The 23,401-nt window shown below is 39.6% G+C and overlaps 1 protein-coding gene across 9 annotated transcripts in view; it reads right to left on the reverse strand.

Annotated features, from left to right (window-relative positions):
• LOC124883020 (ELKS/Rab6-interacting/CAST family member 1-like) overlaps positions 1-23,401 on the reverse strand; it is a 175,988-nt gene that overhangs the window by 141,790 nt on the left and 10,797 nt on the right. For all 9 annotated transcript variants that reach the window (XR_007042068.1, XR_007042067.1, XR_007042066.1 and 6 more), the window contains exons 3-4: positions 21,983-22,060; positions 19,989-20,144 (exon numbers count right to left, since the gene is read on the reverse strand). Coding sequence is in view for 6 of the 9 variants with exons in the window: in XM_047389836.1 (XP_047245792.1) it covers positions 19,989-20,144; positions 21,983-22,060 (234 nt within the window). In the remaining 3 variants the exon portion in view is untranslated. The remainder of the gene's footprint in view (positions 1-19,988; positions 20,145-21,982; positions 22,061-23,401) is intronic.

A 23,401-nucleotide genomic window follows, 5' to 3' on the forward strand; every position in this document is an offset into this window, starting at 1 on the left:
GAAGCAGGTTTTGTCTCATTATAGCTAAAATTGACATACGCTCTGCAGCATCTCAACACAAAGGATGTTGTGTTTCCACTGCTTTTTCTTTTTTTTTTGAGGTGTTCTGGCCTCATCCCAGAACATGCTGTAGGGATTATATTTCCCTGGTGACATGTGAGCTCCTGGGGATCACAAGGTTGAGCCGAGGTAAGCTGCAGAGCAAAAGAGCATTTGTCGGCCTGCAGTCATCCTATGGTCTACTTGGGTGAGGATAAATAGGAACCACCGGACCTGAAAGATAGGCTGCTATAGTGCATTTGAGCACGTTGTGTATTTACAGTCACTGCTGATTTCTTAGTGGACATCAGAACTATCTGAAGAAATGCCTGTCCTAAACTGTTTCAGGACACTTCAGATCCAGTGTTAAACATTCAAGTGAAAAATGTAAAAATCACCATGTTTGTTTTATCATTTGTTTAAATTTGGTTATTGTGCATTTTTCATGTACAGATATATATTATTTAACCTCCCAATTGGGATTTTAATGTCCCAGCTACTTAAATACTTAACCTTCCTGGTAAAATATATGATAAAGCCTTAAAATAAATTACTATTGAAGCAGCAAGAAAATCCAACATAAAATATCCAATAAGAAATAGTAGTGCTGCAATTATTAGCACCCCTACTGGTTGCTATAAAATAAATGGTAAATTTAAATGCTACTGTTTTTTATTCATAAAAGGGCTTTTAATTTGAAATCAATGAATTCCTGTTTCCTGAGATAAATATCAATATAGTGTTGGTTAAATCCTACAAAAAGGAGAAGATGTTATGTTGCTGTTTCCATCGTTTAAGGGTAATGAGTAGAACTGCACCATATCAGCAAAAGATGCAACAGGCGATACTCCTGGTTAACGATATGACCTTGGGTCAGAGCAAACATAGACACAAGATAGTGAGCAGTATATCTAACTACTGGTAAAAAATTAAAAAATACATTTTTTCCATCTCAACAATAAGGTTTTATAGAAAACCTAGTGGTGGTTCCTTCATAAGGTTTTTCACCTTTTTACTTTCTATAACCTTTACAACAAATGTTGCCAAATATATTACAGGCATAGAGAGCCTGAAATACTTAAACAACAAGCAAACTTTATTGACCTCCAAGTAGTTCTTAATGATAGACATTTTGCATACAGTCATACTGCGATAACGAATAATTTGCAATATAATGTTTCCAGGTTCACATCAACTTTCTTCCTGATTGATTTTTCTATATCTAATTATGCCCAAAATACAGTAGAGCTGTTGTTTTCAGCACAATAGTGCAGGTCTTTAGAGCAAGTAATAATGCTACATACTCCAGCTTTATTAAATGATCATTATTATTTTCAACATAATTCCTACTGAACTCCTGGAATGAGAAGAAGAAGCAGACATATTGAGTTGGTTGCAATTTAAAACATCAAAGCCACATGTCACTATCGCACTGCAGTGTTTGCAGTGATATTATTATTATTGATTTGAAAGTTGTATATGCTGGCTTGAAAATTATTCGCAATACCTTTCATTGTAAATCACTGCAAGATGAACCCAGAGACCACACTGCATCGTATATAGTGGTGTGGAAAACCTGACGGATTTTTACTTCAAACCCTCTTACAGCATAGATCAAAACTTGATCTTGAGCAACACCTTAGATACCAACAGAGTATGACAGAGAGGGCATACGTGTGTCATCTCTGCAGATGTGTTACAAAAGCATGCTGACAGCTCCGGTAACAAAGATTTGACACAACCAGGACTGAGTCAGTGTCAGTTAAAACTGATGTCCGCTTAAATGTGTCACGTATAACAACCTCCACAGCAGCCAGGTCGTCACCTCAGCAGTCAATCTGTGTTCCCAGAACTAAAGATGGTGCAGGTAGCAAAGAGGTGGGAGAAAACCTCACAAATAAAAGGAAGAAGTAAACATAGTTAATCAGCACTGAAGAGGAGAAGAAGGAGATGAAAGGAAGAAAAGTGTTGAGTGAGAATACAAATGGAGAACAATTCCTAGAAATGAAGAGAGATAAAAGGTAAAGTAAAAGGACCAGATAGGGATCACACAAATACCAAAAGCTTGCATAAACAGAATCATTGCAAAAGGTCTTTGATGCAAATCTCCAGTTTATGTTTCCTGGCACCCTGCACAGAATCATCTTTGCTTTCTCTCCCCCAGTTGGTTTATTTCTACATTACTACTAACATAAATAAAAGACAATTAACAGTTTATCATCTTAATCCTTTTCTGTCTTGGTTGTATCCCTCTGTGTGAATGTGGGTTAGTTTGCTGACTCACACAGTAGAGCTGCCTCATACAAAGTCAAATAGGTTGATAGCTGACATTTCTGGGACTTCCCTCAAGACTGGGAGGCAGAGGAGGGAATAAAAAGCCTCTTTTTCTTCACTTCGGTTTCATTTCCTGGTCTAATCTCACTGTATTCTTCTCCTGTATCATATAGTACAACACTAAACTAATCCAGTTGTCAAATTATCCTTCAACATTTTTTTTAAATTAACCTTAAATAATACATTCAAACCAATATGAAAATGTGATGACTGATTGGCAGTTTAACAAAAAGATCAATAATGCTTATTTTTAAATAATCATGTATATCCAAGTGTCACTACAGCAGCATTAAATCATTGTGAGATATTGTGTTTAGACGTTTAAGGGGACAAATCAGTTTTGATAGAAGGTTATAACATATAATATGGATACAGTAAGGTGCTGGGAATACTTTCCAAATGTACTCTTGTGGGATTTATGGGCAAAGTGATGAGCTCGGTAAACATAGAAGAAATTACCATGCCTCCTAACATCAAGCATCAAGACGTGAATTTGTTATAGAAATGGATGTCCCCACATTAAAACACTCACATACACAAACATGGATAAACAAGCCTCAATGGTCTTCCTCCAACAAATGTAAATCAAGCGGACCTCAGCAAGAAATGAAGCAGATGCAGTATGAGCCCTGGCCTGAACTTCAAAAGGCTGCATAAGAAGAATTCAGAACGAGAGAGCGCACACATCTATGCAGCTGGAATGTAGAGCTGAGAAATGCCAGACCATGAGAGAAGGAGAAGGGGCACAAACATCAAGAGGAGGAAAAGAAAAATATCCCAAGCAAAGTGGGAAATAAGAACAGGGTGAAAATAAAAGAGAGAAAACAGTTTACCGGGGTTTGCCAGAAACAGAAGGAAGGGAAAGGGTGATAAGACAAAGGTCAGAAGACAAGCTTTATTTTTTCTTCCACCGAGTTGTTTTTGGCTAGGCCAACTTGGAGCCTGGCAGACACTTCCTGATTCCACAGAGGACAGAGAAGTCTACCCAAACACAGACATGCAAACATAATAACACACATATGAGCTGGAAAGATTCATAAAAGCATAAACCAGCCATGTAACCACACATAAACAGATACATGTGATCCAAAAGCAATATTTATCTGAAAACCCGCACAGCTTCATTCGTTTAACTGTATTATTGCGGTTTATCCGATGCAGATTCTGTGTAAAGCTTTGACTTGATCATATGTGACAAGATGACTATCAACCCAATTAAATTCCGATGCCCATTAACTCTCCTCCGACACTCCTTATATGTTTGCATTAGAAACATCCTGCAGGATATCTGTAGATGCATGGGACATGCATCAGTGATGAAGATACTAATTCACAAATGAGAGAAGATGCATTTGTGTAAACACATACGAGTACTAAGATGTTTAATGATGTAAAATACTCAAAGAAGAATCTATAATCAGCCTTTATCATGCATGTATGTGTTCATCGGTAACCCTAGCCCCGCTCTGCATCAACAGTTTCAAGCTCTCTTCCTATTAACGATATATGGGCTGAACTGAACAGAGAATATGCCTCTTGTTGCTCCCATCAACTGTCTGTCTTAGATTTGGATAAAAAGAAAAAACAGCAGCATCCAGAGAGGTCTCCCTACCAACATGATTGACCTTCAACCCTTAAAATCTGCTCAGAATAATATGTGTTTCATAAACCTCTGGTCACCTTTTCCAGAAGTTTTTATAAGTGAATAAATGAGTGATTAGATGACTCTAAAGATTTTCTTAAGAGCCAGATCATGATGTTGGGATTCAGTATCCCCCAGTCTCCTGGCCTCACCACCCGACTTCGACATTCCTCCTCACAGTTGGTGGGCCCACATGTAGGAGGCTTCCTGCTGCTTTGTCAGGCTGAGCCGGGTTGACCACCAGGTGCTTGCCAGCGAGAGACATTATGTTACAGATTCTTTCCGGGCATGTCACAGTAAGACGAGAGTCCATTATAGACCCAGCATCCCCTGGAAGGACTATCTATACAGGAGGATCTCAATAAATTAGAATATCATCAGAAAGTGAATTATTTTCAGTAATTTGATTTAAAAAAATTATACGAATTCTTAACAAACAGAGTGACATATTTCTAGCTTTTAGTTAGTTAGTTTTGATGATCATGACCTGCAGCAAATGAAAACCCAAAAATGAGTTTCTAAGAAAATGAAAATACAACACAAACAATAAAGGTCAACAAGGAGGTCATTCTTAAAGAAGCACGCGGCTTAGAGAGCTATGTCCACGCATGTCATTGGAAAATTGAATGGAAGGAAAAAATGTGGTTAAGATATAAATGCAACCTTGAAAGCATAGTGAAACACAGCCAAGTGTTTCAAGGAGATTCATAAGGCGTGAACTGCAGCTGGAACTTTCAAAAGCCACCAAACACAGATGTATTCGGGACATGGGCTACGTTGTCACATTCCTTGTGCCAAGCCTTTCTTCAACCAGAGACAGTATCAAATGTATCTTACCTGGGCTAAGGAGAAAAAGAACTGGACTACTGCTCAGTGGTCCATAGTCTTCTCTTTGGATCAAAGTAAATTTTGCATTTCAGTTAGAAATCCAGGTCCAAGGTCCTGGAGCAAGAATGGAGAGACGAAAAGTCCATGTTGCTTTAAGTTCAGCATGCAGTTTCTCCAGCCAGTGATGATTTAAGAAGCCATCTCTATGCCTACACAATGCCCACACCACTAATGTAGACCGAACGGAAGGCAGCTATTAAAGCAACCTGGGCTTCCATTACACCTCAGCAGAGCCACAGGATGATCACATCCGTGCCACGCTGCACTTACGCAGTAATTTATGCAACAGAAGCAAACAAGAAAGCACATTTTGTTTTTGTCAAATATTCCTTAAAGAGGTAAAGAGGTAGGCCATTTGCGGTTCGGGCTCAAGTTAGTCACAAAAGATTTTATTCCTTTAGAAAACAAATTATGCAATTTTAAAAGACACAAACACACGCTCTGTAAAACATTACATTCTTTTCATTTTGAAAATGATAATAAAATCTTAACAAACGCTTCTTTTTTAACTTTAAATTCTGCAAATCAGGAGTAACATGTCCTCTTGTGCAATTATTATATTTAATGGAAATTTTGCAAATGAAGTATGCTTTAGAAAAGAACAAAAGAATAATCTCTTGCAGCAAAATGAGCAGTCACTAGATTTAAACTGAGATTCAGAAGGAGATAAGAGAGGACAGAACAAGAGGAAATCAGCTTGTGAATATAGTGACAATTTTTCCATTCTTCCCTCTGGCCACTGCTCATCTGTCGTCCAAAATTAAGCATCCCTTCTTTATTACTCCTCCATCTCTTCCCTCGCTTATTCTGCTCTCGCAGGGTGAGTCATGCTTCCCCCCCGTTTTCGCAAACAAGACACGCTGTGACAGAAAAACACATGTACACACATTTAGATGGACACAAACACACGCTAAGCGCACGCTAAGGCCCACACGCTGAGACATGATGTGATGTTAGAAGCAGTGGTCATGCTGTGTGTGTGTGTATGTGTGTGTGTGTGTGTGTGTTTGTGTGTGTGTAGTGTAATGACCGTGAGGAGTTTGAAAGCATCGCCAACTCAGGCATTAGACAAGAGGAAGATTAACACACACTTTTCTGTTTCTCTGAGGAAATAGGTGGAGGATGAAGAGCATAATGAGGAGGAGGAAATTGATTTTTAAAAAGATAAGAGCCAATTTCCCAAGGAACAAGAGAAAGTTAAAAGGAGAAAGCGTACACAAACATGTAAGGAGAGGGGAAAGTTGCAAGAGATGGAAAATCCAAATACAGAACATGTTCTATATGCAGAAACAGTTTCCAATGTGGGGCTGCACGGTGGCACAGTTGGTAGCACTGTTGCCTTGCAGCAAGAAGGTCCTGGGTTCGATTCCCAGCCTGGGGTCTTTCTGCATGGAGTTTGCATGTTCTCCCCGTGCATGTGTGGGTTCTCACCGGGTACTCCAGCTTCCTCCCACAGTCCAAAGACATGCCTGTTAGGTTAATTGGTCACTCTAAATTGACCATAGGTGTATGAATGAGTGTATGCTTGGTTGTTTGTGTGTTGCCCTGCGATGGACTGGTGATCTGTCCAGGGTGTACCCTGCCTCTCGCCCATAGACTGCTGGAGATAGGCACCAGCTCCCCTGTGACCCACTATGGAATAAGCGGTAGAAAATGACTGACTGACTGAGTTTCCAATGTGTGTACTAAAGGGTAAGGTTGTAAAACCAAAGCCTTCTCTTCCAAAGGCATGCTTCTACATGTACAAAAATATGGGTTCATCACAAGAAGATTAAGGTTATAAATAGTAAGTCCAGAACATAGGCTGAAAACAAAAAAAAACAATCTCAGATATATGTGAGGACAAGAGGTCAGGTTTAACAAGACATTATCCTTTCCTTCTAACTAGAATCTCCATGTCAGGATAAAATCTCCCAGAACATTGTGGGAGAAATGTGTTATGACCTGATGAAGTTTAACTTTTGGACCACACTGAATGGAGCTGGGGTTGTTTGTCAATGTGTCTGAAACTGTCGACAGTTCAATGTCGAAACCTTCATGTGTCAACTAGCAAACCACGGATGAAGAGGGATTTCACTTTTTTAGCATCAAGCATGCATTAAATTCAACATGCAGATGGCTTCCCAGGGGGACACTGACGTTTTGGAGCACCTCACATAGACTCCAGAACTAAATGTGACAGAAAATATTTAGGGTCTTCTAAAGAAGATAAAGGGCGAAAGCAACCTCACAATCTGATGGAGAACCTCTGGAGAACCTCTACCAAGAAAAGTGCACAAAAATTGTGAATGTGACATGCTGATAGAGCACTAACTGAATCGGAGTATGAGTTAAAGGGTGTGTACACTTACAATGAGATGAAGCAATATCTATACCCCTAGAGATTAGTTTTTGCCCAGTCTTTGTTGCAAAATAACTCAACATGTGTCAGAATGGATGGAGAGTAATTTTCAAGTACAGCATTGATCTTTACTACCATATTGCTGCTTTGGCTATATGTTTAGGGTTGTTGTCTTGTGGGAACCTTAACCTCTGCTTTCTACTTGTCATTTTTCCATAAAGGTCACATGAGCTTCAGATTTCTGGAGCTACTTCAGTTACTATCAGCCTCTTGACTGTTAATTTGAGCAATGCTCTCATTGGCCACTGACCTGTCTCATGTCCTCCTTGGTCTTTATGATTCTTTATGATTCTGTTTGTTGACTAATGTCCTGGTGGACTCTATTTACTAATTAGGTGACCCCTGAAGGCAACTTGTTGAGCCAAATTTTACATAATAACAAAGGGGGGCTGAGTAAACGCATAGCCAACTTTTTAGATTCATATATCACATTTGGATTGTCTCGGTCTGCTTGTGGTTAGGGTTACGGCTACAAAATGGGGAAAAATATCAAGAAGTGTAAATATTTTTCCAAGGCACAGTTTGGAACCAAGTTATTGCACCTCTTTCATTTTTTACATTGTTCCCTGTCCCTGTTTTGTTTGCATAACTGCATCAATTTCAGCTGCAGAGAGAGCAGAAGTGGAAAAAAAGTGGGAGTGGCTGCCCCGCAATTCTGTTCATTCCCTGACGACTTCTCCCAGACTCGCTCCCTATAAGGAAAGACATGGCTACCGCACAGAGAGACACACTAATGCAGAGAGGAGAAAGTGGATGGAGTGAAAGGAAAAAAAGATCACAAAGTCACAGCCTTGTGTAAAACAAACTGAACCTCTCCTTCCTTTCAGTTTCACATCAGGCTTGTCTCTGTTTCTTTCCACTGATAAATGAACACCGTGAGTGTCGTTTCCCCTTTCGACTTGAAAGTTTTATAAGCCCCCTGCGTGTGGAAGCCTCCACTCCTTCCCTCCTCTCTCTCAGTGAAATTTTCACCACACATATCCTTCGTCATGTCTCTAATCCATACCTCCTCCCTCCTCGCTGCCTTTTTGTATCCTGCCCTCACTCCCTGTATTTATTTTATCCCATTTTTCTCTCCCTCACCTATCTCTTCATCCTGGCTGAGCAAACACACAGGTTTAAGGACCATCTGTTACTGATGAGCATTCATAGGGGGAGAAACACACACGGAGCATACTTCCAAATCTCAGGCAGACACAGCAAAGCACAGAAACAAAACCAGTAAATAAGTCCCTCTTGCTAGCTGTTTCTCAGGTTTAAAAACACAAGTGAGGGGAAAAGCTCACACCCGGAGACTCTAAGAGGAGAGGAATGAGTCATAGGTCTGCAAGTAGAACAGCAGGAAGCATGAAGAGATGGAGATAGGATTGTTTCTGCACACTGAAAACACCACTTTTAAACATTTCTGCTGAGCCCGCTTACTGCTTCCTTCAGGGCCGCTCCGTGTAATATTCACCCTGACAAACAAAATCACGCTCAGATGTTTTCTCCACCGAGCATCAGCTTCCCTTCTGCTTGCTGCACAGAAGCCAACATTAGAGGGATGTTTCAGACCATGACGTTTGTCTGCAAAAACAACTTTTCTTGCTTCTCCAAGAGAATCAGAATAAAGACAAACAAATATTCAAAATAAGCATATAAATAAAATAATCATTCAAAGAAAGCAAATCAATTTTTGCAGGCATTTTATTAATTTTATAAATACTTTCACTTTCAACATAACTACAAAGCGGCAATAAAATACAGTATAGAAAGCCATGATGACTATGCTCAAACATCTGAAGGATGGCTCTTCCAAATGGACCATGACTTAAACATTCAAAGTGGCTTAAGGACAACAGAGCAAAGTTTTGGATCGGCTATCACAAAGCTCTGATCTGAGTCCCAAAGAAAATTTAGTTGGCAGAGCTAAAAAGGTACCCTAAACAATGTTGGTAATTCTAACTGACTTAAAACAGTAAAACTTTTGTTTGATTTCATGTCAGTCAGTTTCAGCTGGAAATAGCCACACAAACGGGTTCATCTCAATACATGAAAAAGCTGAGAGAAAGCTCTGCAGAAGCAAAATCAGGAGTTAACCAAATAAAGCATTAACCAACCCAAACAAAGAAGTAAGAAAAAATGTGAAGTCATCTTTTATTCACGTCACATTCTAATGGTTTCCCTGGACCATTAATGCATCACTAATCAGTACAGAAGAAGCACCTGATAGCAACTAATGTAAAGTAATGAACACCTTTTTTTTAGTATGCAATATCATTAATAAATAAATGTTTCTGGTGTAAATTAATAAGACACAAATCTGTGATTTTAAACCTTTTTCCTGTATAAAGTAAAAAACAAATCTGTTAGATGAGAAAATTCCAAATAAATAAACTGCAACAACCTGATGCACACCCCTAGACCCATAGTTTTGATTAAACGTCAGCATTCAGTCTTCTTTAGCGGGGGTTGATCAGCAATAATACCCACTCTGCCCTTCAAAATTTCTCCAAATCTATCAAACCATGAGGACATCTCCTGTTTTCAGGAGTTCCCATAGTTTTTCCACCACATTTAGTTTTGGACGCTGGCTCAATTATTCCAAAATCTTCGTTACCTCCTGGTGAAGTCATGCTGTCATTGGTTTTGTGCCTGCTTGGGAACACTGTCGTGCTGAAAAGTCTTCGGCTTTCTAGCAGACACCTGAAGCTTTTCGGTCGAAACTGACTAACATTTAGAGCTGTTCACAATTTCATTCACCTTGAGAAAATGTGAGGTTCCATCTGAAGAAAGTGATCAGAAAGTGGCTCATAAGGTATTAGTTTAAGGGTGGGCACACTTTTTTTTTTTTTTTACATTTCCACCAAATCAGCCTTGTTTAATAGTACAGGATATACAGGGGTTGGACAATGAAACTGAAACACTTGTCATTTTAGTGTGGGAGGTTTCATGGCTAAATTGGACCAGCCTGGTAGCCAGTCTTCATTGATTGCACATTGCACCAGTAAGAGCAGAGTGTGAAGGTTCAATTAGCAGGGTAAGAGCACAGTTTTGCTCAAAATATTGAAATGCACACAACATTATGGGTGACATACCAGAGTTCAAAAGAGGACAAATTGTTGGTGCACGTCTTGCTGGCGCATCTGTGACCAAGACAGCAAGTCTTTGTGATGTATCAAGAGCCACGGTATCCAGGGTAATGTCAGCATACCACCAAGAAGGACGAACCACATCCAACAGGATTAACTGTGGACGCAAGAGGAAGCTGTCTGAAAGGGATGTTCGGGTGCTAACCCGGATTGTATCCAAAAAACATAAAACCACGGCTGCCCAAATCACGGCAGAATTAAATGTGCACCTCAACTCTCCTGTTTCCACCAGAACTGTCCGTCGGGAGCTCCACAGGGTCAATATACACGGCCGGGCTGCTATAGCCAAACCTTTGGTCACTCATGCCAAAGCCAAACGTCGGTTTCAATGGTGCAAGGAGCGCAAATCTTGAGCTGTGGACAATGTGAAACATGTATTGTTCTCTGATGAGTCCACCTTTACTGTTTTCCCCACATCCGGGAGAGTTACGGTGTGGAGAAGCCCCAAAGAAGCGTACCACCCAGACTGTTGCATGCCCAGAGTGAAGAATGGGGGTGGATCAGTGATGGTTTGGGCTGCCATATCATGGCATTCCTTTGGCCCAATACTTGTGCTAGATGGACGCGTCATTGCCAAGGACTACCGAACCATTCTTGAGGACCATGTGCATCCAATGGTTCAAACATTGTATCCTGAAGGCGGTGCACCAATACACACAGCAAAACTGGTGAAAGATTGGTTTGATGAACATGAAAGTGAAGTTGAACATCTCCCATGGCCTGCACAGTCACCAGATCTAAATATTATTGAGCCACTTTGGGGTGTTTTGGAGGAGCGAGTCAGGAAACGTTTTCCTCCACCAGTATCACGTAGTGACCTGACCACTATCCTGCAAGAAGAATGGTTTAAAATCCCTCTGTCCACTGTGGAGGACTTGTATATGTCATTCCCAAGATGAATTGACGCTGTATTGGCCGCAAAAGGAGGCCCTACACCAAACTAATAAATTATTGTGGTCTAAAACCAGGTGTTTCAGTTTCATTGTCCAACCCCTGTATGTCATTGTAGAGGTGTAAGTAGCTCTGAAACCATTTATCAGGATCTTATATTTTGTAAATCACGTAGACCTTAAGTATCCAGTGTAGAGATGTAGATTGGAGGTAGAGCTACGGTAACAAGGTGTTACCTCTGAGTAATTTACAAACATCTTATTAAATCTCTATACATCTCTCTGTAAAATGCATGATCAGCTTTTTTCCTGGCAATCACTTTCACACCCCTTACCAAAACATTTTACTGCTGAAAGACTCATGTAAAAGTCACAGTGTTATTGAAAAAACATGATCTTCTATTTAAAATAGAACATTTTAGTCCTCTTTGTGATTTTCTTCCTTTTTGGCATCCAGATTCTCTTTCCTCACACCACCCCACGCCTTCAAGTCTTTTCATCCACTTTCTTCTATCCTGGCACATCAGCTTCCATCAATCTGCCCATTCTCGATATTTTATCTGCTTCTTCGGCTCAGTTTGTCCTCGTCATCTGTCCATTTTTTTCCCTCCCTCCTCCTGGAACTAACTTTACATCTTCATCCATCCTTTTGTCTCCTGATTTACTCCCTTTTCCTTTTAGAAATTTTACACATCTTTACATTTCACTCCATCTTCCTGATCTATTATTCACCAGCAGCCACACCCCCATCTCTCCTTTCTTTTCTTCTGCGACTATGGCAGTGTACAGATTGCTGGGCAAAGCGTTTCTAAGAGCCAGCTGGCACCCAAACCCTTGCTGGGGCCGTTTTTTTTCTTCTTCTTTTCTGTTCGCTGAAAAGTAACCTAACACAGGAAGATTTGGCAACATAAATTTCCTTCAGATTTGAGCTCTGTGGAAACAACCTCAGAGCTGGGGCAGAGTAATGAAATGAAAAACCACAAGATGCACAAATGGGATTCGGTTGTAATAACATTAAGTGCTTTGAAGTGATTATAAGTCTTAACTCAGGAAGCAAAGAAGCTGATTCAAAGTGTTATGCATCATTCTGGCAGCTGTTTTAAGCTTTGATGTGTTCCAACAAAACAAGCAAATAACCGTATTTATTTGTAATAAGTCAAACTCAGATGACACACTACGACGTTATACAAGGGCTATGTTAAATTACAGCCAATACATTTTTAGAATAAAATACTTCTGTCTCTAGGCAAACGGTTTAACTAACAAAATGAATCACATTTGTTCTTTATTCCAGCATAACTGTTACTGAAAGCCAATCATTAATAATAGTTCCTCATGTTCCTTATGTAAAATGCGTACATGCAGTGCCTTTTAAACATACTGGCACCCTTGGAAAAGTTTGGATATTATAAGAATACTGGAAATTGATCATTTTCTTAGTTCTTTTCTTTTTTTGTAGAATAGACCACACCTTCAATTACACAGAGAGATGGATGTCTCCAGATCCTCCAGAGTTCTGTTCCTCATCTCTTCTATTCATCACCTCTCCCCATGGCTTTACTATAAGATTTAAGTCTTTACAGTCGTGAAACACGATATGTTTGTGCAGCTGAACAATTTCTGGGTAGATTTTGCCATTTGTTTTGGATCACTACCCTTTGAAAGATCCAGTAATAACAAATTCTCTGTTATTTTGGCAGAGATCCACAGATTTTGACTTAAAATGACCTGATATTTCAAATAGCTTGTGATGTCATGCACTAAAGTAGTCTGAATGGTTGTGATGAACACTTAGTGCCTACGACTACTTGCTACAGTGATTTTAGAACATTTTGTTTTATTTTCCTTACTATCTCCCTAGTTATTCGTGTTGGCTAGATAACTTTTAGGCAGTTTTCTGACTTATGAAGATCAACACACATCTGCCTTACTTGAAGCGCATGTTCTCTTGTCTTTCCCATTTTGGAAAGTGACTAGGAGAAAGACCAACTCAATCATGTATATTTACAACCGAGGAAAATAGGTAATAGGTAAAAGTTCCAAGACACTCTAATTAAATTGAAAAGTATAAATTAAGAAATGCTTTTAGACCTCTCCTCTGCAAACACACAGCAGACCAGTTGGGTGGATGGACTGACACTTGATTTCTGGCTATGATCGTGCAGTGGAAAACACACTTGAGAACCAGTTTTTCTCTCCAGCTGTCTCTCTAGCATAAGAGGAGAAGACGGATGACAGGACGAGGCAGAAGAATGTAAAAGGAGGCCTGACATTCTCCTTTTTTCTGTCTCATCTCCGTCCATCTCATCTGATCGCTCACCTAAAGGTTAGGGGCCGCCCAGGTGTAACAGGCGCTGTGCAACACTTGCAGTCACCAACATGCAGCAACACACTGCGGCTTTGATTTTACAACAGATAAAACTGAACCTAATGAATTACACTAGAAGCCATAAATGAGTATGTTCTAACCTATGAGCAACTGGCCTTGCAGAAATATTGGAAACTAAGTCAATGAGACTTACGCGTTATGATTGAGGTTATAGTTTTCATCCATCTGCTGACAAACAGACTGCACTTCTATTTCCCACCAGCACTCTGACTGTTAAGTTAAATTATTCACGAGTCAAGACAATGCAGTGAAAATGTGCAGCAGAAAACTGCAGCATTTTCAAAACCCAAACACAACATTTACATCAAAACACGACCAATTGCTTCAATTTCCATGAAAACACAAACCGCTTCAGAAGTATGAAAACACTCATGAATACACCACATTGGCTTTATTTCCACCTGTTGTCATGTTGAACTAATGACTTCAATGTGTTTTATATAGATTTTTATGACAGATAAACAGAGGGCATTTTGTAAAGCAGATGGAAAATGATACCTGGTCCTTTTCTTCTTAGGTTATCCTGTATTTGCTCCATCCATCCTCCCTTTAACTCTGGGCAGCTTCCCTGACTCTACTGAGAAAAAGCATCCCCACAGCATAATGCTGCCACCACAGCGTTTTACCACTGAGATACCATGTTCATTTAGTGTTGTTAGCTTTTCCACCCCTGTTATGTTTTGCATTTAGTGCACCAAGTTAGATCTTGGTTTCATCTGACCAGACCACCTTCTTCCGCATGTTTGCTGTTTCTCCTACATGGCTTGTAGTAAAGACCAGCTTTGCAGAGTGTAGAGATCAACAGATTCTTCGACCTGAGCAGTGGATCTCTGCTGCTCCTTCATTGTTATTATGGTCCTTGTGGTTGCTTTCCTTATTAATGCACTCCTTGCTAGCCTGTCTGTTTAGGTAGGCTGAAAAACAGTGGGTTTCAGCTTAAAGGGAGCTCTATGCCACACTTTTCAGATTATTTATTTGGAAATCGTTTGCCTTTCAATTTGAATTGAAGCACTACTTTGTATTGGTCTGTCACATCAAGTCCCGACAACGTTCATATGTACGTAGGTGTGTGCGTCATGTTTACACACTGACGTACATAAACGCCCATTTGTCTTGACACACATACAAATCCATCTGTGTACACATACAGACACATATAGCCAGGTAAAAACTGTTTCCACTTATAGTCAGCTGGTAAAAATCGTTCAGTTCAGGGCTGTACACAGGCGTTTTTCCTCACTCCAAATCTCTCACGCACATTCACACTCATGCTGCCTCTGACGTCAGCATGGCTCGCTTGCAGTACAGAAGATGATAGATTGCGTCTCGCACTTGCACAAACGGACACACAGAGTGGCTATTGTTCAGCTGCTGTGATTTAGTGCCGAGGCTAACTTGCACGAAGGAAGGAGCATGATGAACAAGCAAAAAGAAATCAAAACTTGATTTATGAGGAGAGTGAGGAGTCAAATGGAAGCAGTGATGCTGTGATAAATGAGAACAACCACACTGAATGGAACGGGCACAAGAGGACTAAAAGTTGTATCCGTTGGGACGGCTGAGTGTCCAAGATTTTTTAATGAACTCTGGAGCGAACCAACCAGCTCCATGGGTCCAGATGTAGAGTGGGGTGTGAGTGGGAGGGTGGCTGTGACAGGAAAGGAATCTGGTAGTAGGATTGAAATGAAAGTGGAACAAAGACCAGTTAAAAAAAGAGATGGAGAGTCTTGTGAAAATGAATAGGAGGTGTAATGAGGGAAGGTTTACAGAATGTGGATGAAACAGAGGTTGTTTTAAGGTATGCCACTCCTGTTTTGCTCCTGTTTTTATATTTGGTGCTGTGCTGTCTGTCAGCTGGGTATGATATTGTCTAAGCAGCTGCGGTTTTTTTTTTTTATCTGTAGTTTTTGTTGGGCTTTTTTCTCTATAAAGGTCAGTAACACATTTTATGTTCCATAATTTAGCCTTTACTTTCACCGTTATACCTACATAGACAATTATGTTGGCAGGCCATGTAAAAAACAATCCCACACTCAAATGTTTAGAAAAATCCAACCTTTTATTTCAGCAAATTTATTCAGCAGGCGCAAAAATCACATGCTATGAAAAGATTATATTTTTGGGGGCACAATTGCTGGTAGGTTCCTCTTTTTTTAAGGTAACATCTAACTAGTAATCCATGACTTAGGGTGAACCTTCAACAGTTAAGCCCAAAATCATTCAGACTCCTGGCAGATTTAGATTGAAAGTTATTTTCATTTAACCAAGAAGCCAGGCATCTCCAAGCAGATAGTAAAACAAGGTAAAAGTAGCATCAATTATAAAAAAATATTTATCCTTACAAAAGCACTATATAAATTCAGCCTATTTATAATGTAATCCCCATATTTTATAGTATTTAAATATTGTGTTAATTTCATTTAAATGCCTTTTTTACATCAGGGACTACTGGTGAAAACTAGCCTATATGCTAACTTGTTAATTGGTTCATTATTGTACGCTGTCTACTTTTAGATAAATAAAATAGGAAAACATACCAGGAAAACGTCTCGTCTGTCCTACCATCACAAACATAAACATGTTGAGTTTGCAAAACCCTGCGGAGACTTTAACTGAAACTGCACGCTTTTGGCAGATGGAACTTGATCTATTTGGCCACAAACACGCTATTTTGGTCAGGCATAGAACAAAGTACGAGTACAGGTAAAAGCCCTTCATGCCCATTTGTAAGTATGGTGGAGAATCTGGCATGCTGTGGGCTGTTTCTCTTCCACACACCCTAGGAAACTTGTGTCTGGGACCATGAAATACAAAAAGATTTTGGATCTGCAAGTAAAACTGAAATTGGGTTTTCATTAGATCAAAAAGGATAATGATGAAAGATTAGGACCAGATAAACAAATAATGATTTGCCTAAAACATGATCAGGCTTCTTCTATGGGTATCTCTATCCCCAGATCCAAAACCTATAGACATCTGTGGGATGAGCTGAAGTGCAGAGAGCTCCAGCTTTGTGAAATGTTTTTTAGAGAAGAGTAACTGCTGTCAAAAGGGTGGTTGGACATAATATTCACAGAAGGAGTACTAATATTTGTGGCAGCAATGAGTTTAGATAATTAAAAATATTTCTTATCAATTTTCCAGATGAATAAAGGTACTCAAATTAAAGGTTCTATTTTGTTTTTTTAAATAAATGTTTAGTTTGCGATTAAACTCCTTTCGATCACAGACTAATTTTTAAGGCTTTTTACACATCTGTACTGACACTGAACAGGGTACCTCTTCATCAATTTAAGTTAGATAACAAAGTAATCAACATATTAAATATGAAAATATTACAGAATGTTAAATAAAACAAAGTAAATGTGAGATATTATAGTTTTGTCTGCATTTTAATATAACACAAGAGAGGTGGGAGGATACAAAGGAGAATAGACAGAAAAGGGAAAAGATAAAGAAAGACGCTGGAGGAAAAGAGATGAAGATAATGAGTCAGGCACGAAGGAGGAGGTGAAAGTGGAGAAATGTGGAGGGAGGAAAAAGGCAGAGGGTGGAGAAGAGATGAGCCGTCCTCAGCGGGGGAGTGAGTTGGTTTTTATGTGTCTGGACTCATATTTATTAAAGTTTCTGGAGGGTAATTTAATCCTATTTCTAACACCAAGAAGATGGCAAAGACTAAGTGGTAAGGACAGAGTAATCAGAGCTGACTGAGAAGAGAACAAATGACATGAATGAGAAAAGGAATTGGTGAAGAAAGAGGAGACAAAAAGAGAGAGGTTAACAAGAAAAAAGTGGTAACAAAATATAAAAAAATCCATTCATAGAATATTTTTTTAATTTTAGAGCTCAGAAGATATGCTTACATGTTGCAACATAGGCGATCATTCATTGTTACAGCACAAAAAAAACATCCAGAGGGAAATGAGCCCGAGTTTGAAGGCAGCTCTAGCAGCTCTAGCAGACCAGCTACAAGAGACATTAATCAATTCATCAACCATTTGAGCATCTGATTATCTTTATTGAAGACCTTATTCAAATGGATACACAAAAAACACCCATAAATTCGAAGATTCATGGTGTACACATGAAAGCAGAAAAAAATATGTTCTGATTTCATTTCTGATTATATAATTTCACATTCCAAAGAGGTTTTTCCATAGTTGCATCCAAATACATGCACATGCATATAAATAACAGCACGTGCTACTGACCAAAACGCAAATGCAATATGTTTAAAAGTCAAAAGAAAGCTCTCTGTAATGGTTTCACAGTGACGATGTGAGAAATGAGGCGCTGTGGCTGCAGTGTGTATGTATGCATGTCATCTCTTGTATAATATTTCAGCCTGCTGCCAGACAAGCAGAGTCTCTATCTCATCCAGATGGCTGCAGCACCAACAGACAGCTGGGAGTCCCCAAACCAGGCCGTGCTGCCTCATCTGTGGCTCTTCACTCACAGCAGTGAGACAAATCTACCAACACACTCCATTAAAATAAACCCTGCCTGTAGTGATGGCTGCAGTCTAAGACAGAATTATGCTAAAGTCATTTTCAAACTGTTAACTGTAACTTTCCTTTGTTTTAGGATATTCCTGACAGTGAATTGATGCAATAATACCTCATCTTTATGAAACTACAAACGATTTACACAGTGACTTGCAAAACTATTTATACCATCTGAACGTTTTCATATTTTGACACAAACATAAATATATTTTATTATTTTTTCTTTTACATTTTCCAGCACAGAGTAGTGCATAATTGTGAAATGGAACCTGTGAAAACAACATATAGAAATAAAATCTGAAAAAGTCTGGCCTGCATTTGTATTCTGCCTCTAAATAAAATCACAAGAGGCCCCTCCAGAACTCACCGAGTTAGAAAATAGAATCCCAGAGCTAGCTAGAGAACATTAGTGAACAACCTGCATCATAAAGACCAAAGAACACTCCAAGTGGGTCAGGGTTGAAGTAACAAGAGAGTTCAAAGCAGGGTTCGTTTATAAGATAATATCTTACGCTTTGAACAGGTTGCTTGGCACTCTTTAACTCATCACAACTGCAAAAATCAAGACCTCGTTGGGAAATAGGAAAATTAATCAGAGTAGCAGCCAAGGGGCCCATGGTAACTCTGGGGGAGCTGCAGAGATCCACAGCTCAGGTGGGTGAATCTGTTAACAACACAACTGTTAGTAATGGACTCTATAAAGCTAGACCTCTATGAAAGACTGGTAAAAATAAAGCAAGTGTTAAAAGAAAGCTATAAGAAGTCCTGTTTGCAGTTTGCCACAAGTCATGAAGGTCAGACACGGAACATATGGAAGAAGGCGCTCTGATCAGATGAGACCTCTGATGTTTTTAGAGGCCATCCTGACATGTATCTTTTTGGTCTGGGGTTTTGGTGACTTTTAGTCGTTTGAATTTATTTATTCCTAATTTCCCCTTTATCTTGCGTCAATGTTAACTTTAACTAAAGTTCTAGCTTGCCTTTATAGTTATTTTAAATGATTCTATTTACTGTACCTATTCATTTAGTTTTATTGTCGTGACCAAAAATATTTTAAGTAGCTTTTTGTTTGTGTGAAGCACTTTTTGTTTTGTGTTGTTTTGTGAAATTTTTGGGCTACATGAAAGGCACTTTGTGCAGCAAAAAACTAACAATGCACACCACCTTGAACACATTGTCCCTAGCCGAAAGCACGGTGGTAGCAGGATCATACTGCGGACATTCTTTTCTTCAGCAGGGACAGGCAAGCTGATCAGATAACAACTCTTAGCCAGAACTTCAACCAAAGGGCTCAGACCAAAGCATATTAAGGGTTAGAATGGCCCAGTTAAAATCTAGAACAAAATCCAGCTGAGAAGCTGAGGCAGAACTTTAATCTGTAGATGTTTAAATGTGGTAGAGATATTAATCTTCTGCTTTAATAGCAGTAAAATCTAGTCCCACAGTCTTGATTTAGGTAGGCAAAAAAAACTGTACCGTCTTTCTTCCACTTTACAATTATGCACTACTTTGCGTTGTTCTATCACATAAAAATCCAAATAAAATACCTTAAAGTTTGTTGAATATGACTGGCTTTCAAGGCACCCCAATTTGCTGTTACGTCACAACACTGATCAAGATAAAAAATGTGAGACAAAATATCATCTGGTTTATGGAGCAAATCATTGAAAAAGGTTCAGGTCAAACCTTCTCAGAGGAAAACACGATTAAAATCATAATTGAAAGCCTTCAAAAGGGCTGAAGACAGGATATAACTGTAATCTTCCTACCTGCGTCTCCTCCTGCACCACCCTGTATTGTTCCTTCCACACGGCCATCTTTGTGGCTTCATCTTTCCTCACTGCTCTTTCTTTCTTCAGCTCTGGACTCCAAAACGTCTTTATGGAGTTCATGGAGGAGCTCAGCTTGGACTCTTTGGCCTCCAGCTACAAGAAACAAACAACAAACATTGTCACTTAGTTTTATAGTGCTAATTTGTACTAGAACCCACAACAGGCTCCAGTCATGACCTAATCATACAGGTCCTTCTCAAAATATTAGCATATTGTGATAAAGTTCATTATTTTCCATAATGTAATGATGAAAATTTAACATTCATATATTTAAGATTCATTGCACACTAACTGAAATATTTCAGGTCTTTTATTGTCTTAATACGGATGATTGTGGCATACAGCTCATGAAAACCCAAAATTCCTATCCCACAAAATTAGCATATTTCATCCGACCAATAAAAGAAAAGTGTTTTTAATACAAAAAACGTCAACCTTCAAATAATCATGTACAGTTATGCACTCAATACTTGGTCGGGAATCCTTTTGCAGAAATGACTGCTTCAATGCGGCGTGGCATGGAGGCAATCAGCCTGTGGCACTGCTGAGGTCTTATGGAGGCCCAGGATGCTTCGATAGCGGCCTTTAGCTCATCCAGAGTGTTGGGTCTTGAGTCTCTCAACGTTCTCTTCACAATATCCCACAGATTCTCTATGGGGTTCAGGTCAGGAGAGTTGGCAGGCCAATTGAGCACAGTGATACCATGGTCAGTAAACCATTTACCAGTGGTTTTGGCACTGTGAGCAGGTGCTAGGTCGTGCTGAAAAATGAAATCTTCATCTCCATAAAGCTTTTCAGCAGATGGAAGCATGAAGTGCTCCAAAATCTCCTGATAGCTAGCTGCATTGACCCTGCCCTTGATAAAACACAGTGGACCAACACCAGCAGCTGACACGGCACCCCAGACCATCACTGACTGTGGGTACTTGACACTGGACTTCTGGCATTTTGGCATTTCCTTCTCCCCAGTCTTCCTCCAGACTCTGGCACCTTGATTTCCGAATGACATGCAGAATTTGCTTTCATCCGAAAAAAGTACTTTGGACCACTGAGCAACAGTCCAGTGCTGCTTCTCTGTAGCCCAGGTCAGGCGCTTCTGCTGCTGTTTCTGGTTCAAAAGTGGCTTGACCTGGGGAATGCGGCACCTGTAGCCCATTTCCTGCACACGCCTGTGCACGGTGGCTCTGGATGTTTCTACTCCAGACTCAGTCCACTGCTTCCGCAGGTCCCCCAAGGTCTGGAATCGGCCCTTCTCCACAATCTTCCTCAGGGTCCGGTCACCTCTTCTCGTTGTGCAGCGTTTTCTGCCACACTTTTTCCTTCCCACAGACTTCCCACTGAGGTGCCTTGATACAGCACTCTGGGAACAGCCTATTTGTTCAGAAATTTCTTTCTGTGTCTTACCCTCTTGCTTGAGGGTGTCAATAGTGGCCTTCTGGACAGCAGTCAGGTCGGCAGTCTTACCCATGATTGGCGTTTTGAGTGATGAACCAGGCTGGGAGTTTTAAAGGCCTCAGGAATCTTTTGCAGGTGTTTAGAGTTAACTCGTTGATTCAGATGATTAGGTTCATAGCTCGTTTAGAGACCCTTTTAATGATATGCTAATTTTGTGAGATAGGAATTTTGGGTTTTCATGAGCTGTATGCCAAAATCATCGGTATTAAGACAATAAAAGACCTGAAATATTTCAGTTAGTGTGCAATGAATCTAAAATATATGAATGTAAAATTTTCATCATGACATTATGGAAAATAATGAACTTTATCACAATATGCTAATTTTTTGAGAAGGACCTGTACAGTGTCCCTTTGGTTTTTCATTTTAACAATAATAGGTCAAGACCGAATAATTGTCCACAGGAGGTGAAAGTAAATAACAAAAGGTAAAAATTAATAAATGTATCTAAAATATAAATGTAGAAGTCTGTTTACCTCTCTGCGCAGCAGTTCGTTTTCTCGAAGCACTTCTCTTAACTGCGTTTGCAGGTCGGACATTGCCCCATCTCTGACCTGTAAAAGCACGCAAAACGGTGTAAAAAGTTTACTTTTCTTTTAAATTACACACATTTTGCTGTTCTGCTGCAACATCTACTAGAACATTGTTTAAGGAACCATTGAGATGCTGCATCTTCTCAAGTTAAAGATCACGTTGACTCATCAAACAGCTGATTTACTTCCATAAACTCGTCCCTTCCTCTTCATCTTCTCAGACTCCTTCTGTACCTTTAATTTAGCAGTGTTAGGTAATCAAAAAGAACATGTCTACCTTGATGACATATATCATATACAATTCAACCGCTGCAATTTGGTAACTTGGCTTCATTAGTGTGATCAACCTTGAACTAATACCTTCTGTCTCCCTGGGTAGGGGCTTGCCACAGCTTAGGTTAGGAGTATTTGTCCACTTTACCTTGCAAACGTTCTCCAAATCTATCAGACTGGAGGACATTTCTTGTTCACAGCCCTCTGCAGGTGACCCCCAGGCTGTGGTGCTCTACGGTGATCGACTCTTCACCTCAAAAAGAGCACTGTGGTGATCCACAGTGCTCTTTTTGAGCTGAACATATTTTTTCTGGAAGGCTTTCCCAAAAGTCAAACTTTGTCTCACTAGGTTTTGGGAGACTTCCTACAAATCTACAACTCAGTCCAGACATTTGGAGATTTCAGGACACTTTAAAATACAACCAGTAGTTGCCAGAAATTCTTCCAGCCTTCCTGTCGGCATCTTGGCATCCTCCCTGACCAGTTTCTGTCTTGTCCTTTAATCATTTTTGGAGGGTCTTTTGTAGCTTTCTTCTGACTGATACCTTCATACATTAAGATCCCTTTTAATAGGGTGCTTCAACAAAGAACATTTGTTTGTTTTCGATTTAATGGTACAGGAGATATTTCCCATTAAAGTTGGAGTCTATTTTGAATTATTTATCCTGGTCTATAACAGGAAACTCTTAACAGACACTGTAAATTGCACACGTTGTGCACTGCAGTTGTACAAAAACGAACTGAAAGCAAACATTGAATGACTTGGCTGTTTCTAACGTTACAGTCCTTTCATGGAGGTTATGCGATTGAAACCTTGGCAAGTCGTAACACAGCAAACATTTATGATCAATAGAGGAAGAATGGAAGGGTTTACTTCATGGCATATTGAAGTATTTTATGAGAAAATATTCCCTGTATCCATGCTTAATCCATCTTGACATGAGCAGCATATTGAAGAATTAAAAAGATCCTGGATTTATTTTTCATGAACAAATCATGCCAGGAATAAGCTTTAATGAACATGACACAAGTTTAAAAAATCCATTTAATGAAATTATTGTAAATTAGAGGCTGTTAGACACACTTTGT

The sequence above is a fragment of the Girardinichthys multiradiatus genome, chromosome 17 (assembly GCF_021462225.1).
Source record: "Girardinichthys multiradiatus isolate DD_20200921_A chromosome 17, DD_fGirMul_XY1, whole genome shotgun sequence".
NCBI lineage: Eukaryota > Metazoa > Chordata > Actinopteri > Cyprinodontiformes > Goodeidae > Girardinichthys > Girardinichthys multiradiatus.